This window comes from Ursus americanus, chromosome 3 (assembly GCF_024610735.1).
Source record: "Ursus americanus isolate L20-20 chromosome 3, mUrsAme1.1.p, whole genome shotgun sequence".
NCBI lineage: Eukaryota > Metazoa > Chordata > Mammalia > Carnivora > Ursidae > Ursus > Ursus americanus.
The window spans coordinates 47,639,059-47,645,058 of NC_142129.1; the positions used below are offsets into that span (position 1 = coordinate 47,639,059).

Genomic DNA, 6,000 nt, shown 5'->3' on the forward strand with positions numbered 1-6,000 from the left:
CCTTCGCCTGCTCCCCAACTTTTCTCCCCCGCCTGCTCCCATCCGGGGGGCTTCTGCAGCTTCAGGGGAGCCGGAGCTTTGCAAATGCCTGAGCATTTATTTCTTACAAAAAAAAAAAAAAAATCCTACACACAGCCAATCCCAGCGGTGGAGCGGGGCGCACTGCACACACAGTCCCGCTCTCTAAGGCTGCCCTAGCAGGCTCCGGATCCCAGGGCGCGCCCCGAATTCGTCCCCGGCTCTTGTGCTAGCGCCTTTGCGTGCCCCTGAGCTCGGGACGCGGGGTTGCTGGAGAGGAAAGAACCTGGGCCGAGCCCCTTTCGGTGTCTGGGCGTTTCCACCTCGGTCCCTCGCCACCAAGTCCCGGAGGTCACCACCAAATCGACTCAAGCCACTGGGAATAGGGGGCCTAAAGGCTGGGGCCCCAGCACTGCAGTGGCATCCCAGGCCGCTCCTGGACAGGAAGAAGCGTGAGGAACAAAGGGGGCCCTGAGACAGCCTAGTCTCTCGGCCCCGCGCGCAACCGTCTGTGGAAGAGAAGCAGCCTCAGCCGAGCCGACCCAACCTGGGCGCGGGTGGAACTTTACAGCCCCCGGAGAGACTGGGCTTCCGAAGGCTCCAGCTCCGGATCCCGGATCCCGGATCCCGAATCCCCGCCTCCGATAGTGCCTGCGCTGCTACCAGAGTAGCTTTCAGGACCTAAAGAGGGGGCTCAGGGCCATGGAAACGGCAAGAGTCCTGGTTTCCAAATGTGCCAGGGGTGCCTGCGACGCTCAGCCTCCAGCGGGAAATACCCCCCATGCCTTTCGGCTATATTTGTGATTTACTTTCGTCCTTCAGGACCCAGGAAAATAACTACGAAGATACTAGGCACTGCCACGAAATGCTTCCATTAGCACCCTCATTTTACTTCTGGAGGTCTGAGCAAGACCCTAATAATTCGGCCCAGGGATCCCCAGCCTCCAAGCAGCTTCTGTGGCTGCAGGGAGTCTGGGCCCACTCTCTGGGTTCACGGAGAACCCTCCGACTTGGGGCCCGGCTGCCTCGAGGAAAGGAACCTGGTGGTGAAGATTCTCCAGATTGGATACTTAAAGCAAATCAAATAGCAAACTAATGACACGAAAACCATATTTACACGAAAGAAAAATCGACTCCGGTTATAAAAGTGTATGGAATTTGACCTCGCCTCGGAGAAACACTACACAAAAGCTATCTTTAATAGACGCCTGTCATTTAAGAGCGGCAGGGACACTGTCCCTCATGCACTCACAGAAAAACAGAGCCGTAATTGTAGCTGCTGCTGCGGGCAGGATTTATTTCTCCAATTGGCTAAATGGCCTCCCCCCTTCCCCGAAGGTGATATCTGTATTTTCAAATTTCAGAGCTGCCGGCACGACGGGCAGAACCGACCCCAACCTCGACACAAAAATAAGAGGGGCTGCACAGCGGGGAAATAAAGTTGTTGTAAATAAAATCCAAGTCACCATCTCCCCCCAGTCCTCTGCATCCTCGCCGGGCGCGCGATCGGCAGCTGACGGCCTCACAATTGGTACATCCTAATGGAACTGCGAGGGAAATGCAATAATTTTGCCATAATGGGCTGTAACCTCAATTCGACCCCGGCCCTTGCAGCCCTGGGTCGGAAGCGGAGCGATGCTCCCTGCCTCCAGCGGGTGGCGCTCGAGTCCGACTGAACGGCGGCGGCGGGTGGCGGGCACGCGCCTGGGGCGCGCGCGCCACCCCTCTCGCCTCCACCCAACTCCCCCATTAGTGCACGAGTTTACCTCTAGAGGTCATCAGGCAGGATTTACGACTGGACAACAAAAGCACGTGATTCGAAGTCGTACCCCATATTTGGGTGCCTACGTAGGAGGGAACCAAGTACATGTCCCAGTCATTTCCATAATTCATCATAAATTGTGCAAGGGTGCTATAGACGCACAAACGACCGCGAGCCACAAATCAAGCACACATATCAAAAAACAAATGAGCTCTTATTTTGTAAACTCATTTTGCGGTCGCTATCCAAATGGCCCGGACTACCAGTTGCATAATTATGGAGATCATAGTTCCGTGAGCGAGCAATTCAGGGACTCGGCGAGCATGCACTCCGGCAGGTACGGCTACGGCTACAATGGCATGGATCTCAGCGTCGGCCGCTCAGGCTCCGGCCACTTTGGCTCCGGGGAGCGCGCCCGCAGCTACGCGGCCGGCGCCAGCGCGGCGCCTGCCGAGCCCAGGTACAGCCAGCCGGCCACGTCCACGCACTCGCCTCCGCCCGACCCGCTGCCCTGCTCCGCCGTGGCCCCCTCGCCCGGCAGCGACAGCCACCACGGCGGGAAAAACTCCCTGGGCAACTCCAGCGGCGCCTCGGCCAACGCCGGCAGCACCCACATCAGCAGCAGAGAGGGGGTTGGCACGGCGTCCGGAGCCGAGGAGGACGCCCCCGCCAGCAGCGAGCAGGCGAGCGCGCAGAGCGAGCCGAGCCCGGCGCCGCCCGCCCAACCCCAGATCTACCCCTGGATGCGCAAGCTGCACATAAGTCATGGTAAAGCCAGCCTTTTTCTAAATCCACGCGGCCGCGGGGGCGCGGCTCTCGGTCCCCCTTCTCTTCTTTACCGCCCTCTCTCCCCATCTCTCTCCTGGTCTCGCCTCTCCCAGCCCTGTGGAGTCTCTCCTCGCCCTTCTCCTTCCCCTGCCTTCCTCCTTTCACCTTCTGTTCTCTGCAGTGCCCAACGCTCGCAAATGGGGAAGGGGGAGGAGAAGGGCCGCTGGCCAGGCAAGTTTAGATGTCGAAACCGGGGGAAAAGGAAAAATCCCATATCGAACCCCAGCGCCTCGGAACGCGCTCCCGGGTCAGGCCAGCCGAGCAGGGCGCAGAGAGGTAGAGGATGGCAGTAGGGGCTGTGAATCGGGCTTGTCAGGGCGGATAATTTATGAGGAGGGCTACGCTGGGGAAACAGCGTTACTAATTAGAGTCCCCGAAAAGGGGCTTGGGGGGGAATAATCGAGGCGAGAGCCGGCGGGATTCTGAAGTTTGGGAGCAGAAGGGACAGCAGGAAAGGGAAGAAAAAGAAAGCAGGCGCCCCAAGCGTGCAGGCTGGAACAGAAGGCGGCTCGCGGGCTGGAACTTTAAGGGAGGGTGACCTGGAGGCCACTTGGGCGCTCAGGAAAGGGCCTTGCTTCCGTGGGTTTCTGAGAGGTGGGCTGCCTGGGAGGGCTGTGCCCCGCCTCGGGACTGCCAGGGGCAGGGCCAGAGGGCAGGAGAGGGGTGAAGGAAAGCCGGGCGATCCTCCGGGACGCGGCTCCTGCCTCAGATGGGCCGATTGTTCCCAGAGTCCAAATTGTATTGTTTTCTCTCTAGAAAGGAAGAGGGAAGGAAATTCGGGAGGGGTGGGCAGGCGAGGAGAGAGGACTTGTTGAGCTTTTCTCCCCTGTACCCTGCGCAGGACCCTAGCTGGACTTGGGTAACCAGGGGCTGAGGAGTTGGTGGCTAAATGGCTGACTTTTCTGTTGCAGACAACATAGGCGGCCCGGAAGGCAAAAGGGCCCGGACGGCCTACACGCGCTACCAGACCCTAGAGCTGGAGAAGGAGTTCCACTTCAACCGCTACCTGACCCGCCGAAGAAGGATTGAAATAGCACATGCTCTTTGCCTCTCCGAGAGACAAATTAAAATCTGGTTCCAAAACCGGAGAATGAAGTGGAAAAAAGATAATAAGCTGAAAAGCATGAGCATGGCGGCGGCGGGAGGGGCCTTCCGCCCCTGAGTATTTGAGCGTTTAAAGTACTGAGCAGTATTAGCGGATCCCGCGTAGTGTCAGTACTAAGGTGACTTTCTGAAACTCCCTTGTGTTCCTTCTGTGAAGAAGCCCTGTTCTCGTTGCCCTAATTCATCTTTTAATCATGAGCCTGTTTATTGCCATTATAGCGCCTGTATAAGTAGATCTGCTTTCTGTTCATCTCTTTGTCCTGAATGGCTTTGTCTTGAAAAAAAAAATAGATGTTTTAACTTATTTATATGAAGCAAGCTGTGTTACTTGAAGTAACTATAACAAAAAAGAGAAAAAAAACACACAAAAAAGTCCCCCTTCAACCTCGTTTAGTGCCAATGTTGTGTGTTGCACTCCAGTTGTTTAACTGTGCATGTGAGTGGAAGTGTTCCTGTCTCAATAGCTTCAAGCTGTTAAAGATATTTTTATTCAAACTACCTATATTCCTTGTGTAATTAATGCTGTCGTAGAGGTGACTTGATGAGACACAACTTAACTTGTTTGACGTGTAGTGACTAGTGACTCTGTGACGAAAACTGTGACTCCGAGCGGTGTGTCCCTGCGTGCCTTTGTAGGACCCTTTGCACGAACTCTGGAAGTGGCTCTCATAAGCGCAGCTTCAGTGATGTATGTTTTTGTGAACAAAGTTACAAATATTGTCCGAGTCTGGCTGTTTAAGCAAACTGTGATCAGCTTTTTTTTTTTTTTTTTGTATTTGTTTTTAAGGAAAAAATACTGACTGGAAACAAAAAATAAACTTTCTATTGTAAGTTCTCTTGGTCTGGTTTGTGCCCAAAGAGCGAGCGGCTCTTTCTGCTCTTCTGTCTGTCCAGTGCTGGAAGGCAGTGAGTCTGAGGTTACCTGAGCAGCCTGCCTGTGCAAGGGGACCTCAGACCAACACCCTGACCCGCGACCTCCCTCACTCTGACCCATCAGAGTTCAGGGCAGAACGTGGGAAAGCTGTAGGTGGTTCCAGAGCCTGAGTCCAACCTGCCCATCTCTGAGGAAACCAAGTTAACTTGCTGGGTACAAGAAAAGAGGAAGAGAGAGAAAGGAGCAAGAGCACAGGGCTTTGTTAGCAGTCCTCAGGGCCCACACAGATGCTGCCTCCCTCCTGAGGTCATCCTAGGCCTCCACTTGCTGAAGAGGCTGCTGTGCCAGGTTGTGGCTCCCAACCCCTCTGCCCCTAACCCACCCAGGCACCCCTTCCCATTCCTCACCCTGAGCCCAGTTGGCTTCTTTTGCTACAATTAATTTGCTACAAATGGAAGGTACTTACCCCATCCTAGCTCGATTGGGAAACTCCTCAGAGCGGCTAAAGCGCAACTAGAGATTTGCACATTTACCGACTGCTTACACTGATGCCGTCTTTCCTTTTAAAAGTTATAAAACAGTAAACTTTATAAGCCCCAGTTCCGGCTATATGACATTTGGGTGCCAAATGAATAGGGTTTTGTCTATGAATTAGATCGTAAAATCATCCATAGCACAGACAGATCGGCTCACTGGCTATAAAACGTCACGTGGGGCCATTAAAGTAAGTTTTATGGTTTTGGGGAGTTGACATCCAACATTATATACCACATAACATATAATCTCACTGACGCTGGACTCCATTTGACTCTTTTGCAGGCTACGTGTGCCGCCTGGTCATTCAAATTGTCAATTTTAGGTCCAGAAGTGTCCAAACCACAAGTTCTCAAAACTCTCTGAAAAATGGCTCCCTCCGACTTAAGGTAAGCTCGCCTCCTGAGCGCTTTCAAGTTTATTTGTACTCTGAAAACTTTCTTCCTCGATCTCTCTCTCTCTCTCTCTCTCTCTGGTTCAGTAACTCTGAGGTTGCCTCTGAATTCAAAAGGGCAGAGCCAACTTGTCCTCTGCCCACAGGAGCAGCGCCAGGAGCCCGCTCTGCGGAGGCACCCCGGTGAAAAGCGCCTGTGGCCGCCGCGTCCCCAGGCCTAACTTTAATTGCTGCACCACCGCGAATGTTAATGACTTCCGCTGCTCTAGCCGGCGTGCAAAAGATGATTTTTGTGTGCGAACGGGCCTGTGTGCCGAGACTTGGCAAGGCCGCCCCCCATTCCGGGGCTGGCGGGGCTGGCTCGTCGGGGGGTAGCGGAGCCCTAGGGTGGGGGCTGGGAGACAGTGGGGCGCCGGCCGCGGGCGCCGAGGGCCGCGCTGCGCTGGGGAGTGCTTGCAGTTTGAAAGAAAGGCCCGGGCAGGGCCG

At 54.8% G+C, this 6,000-nt stretch overlaps 1 protein-coding gene across 2 annotated transcripts; it reads left to right on the plus strand.

Moving 5' to 3' along the window:
- Positions 1 to 1,653: 1,653 nt before the first annotated feature.
- HOXA5 (homeobox A5) lies at positions 1,654 to 5,509 on the plus strand. Of its 2 annotated transcripts, XR_006778689.2 has the most exons (3): positions 1,654 to 2,548; positions 3,520 to 3,831; positions 5,406 to 5,509. XR_006778689.2 is itself a non-coding variant. In XM_045792977.2 (2 exons), exons 1-2 carry the CDS (start codon positions 1,654 to 1,656, stop codon positions 3,768 to 3,770), a joined length of 1,146 nt encoding a protein of 381 aa, XP_045648933.1. In that variant the 3' UTR covers positions 3,771 to 4,547. The 2 variants fall into 2 exon arrangements, 1 of the variants encoding a protein (XP_045648933.1); XM_045792977.2 differs by lacking the exon at positions 5,406 to 5,509 and having other exon boundaries at positions 3,520 to 4,547.
- Positions 5,510 to 6,000: the final 491 nt, after the last annotated feature.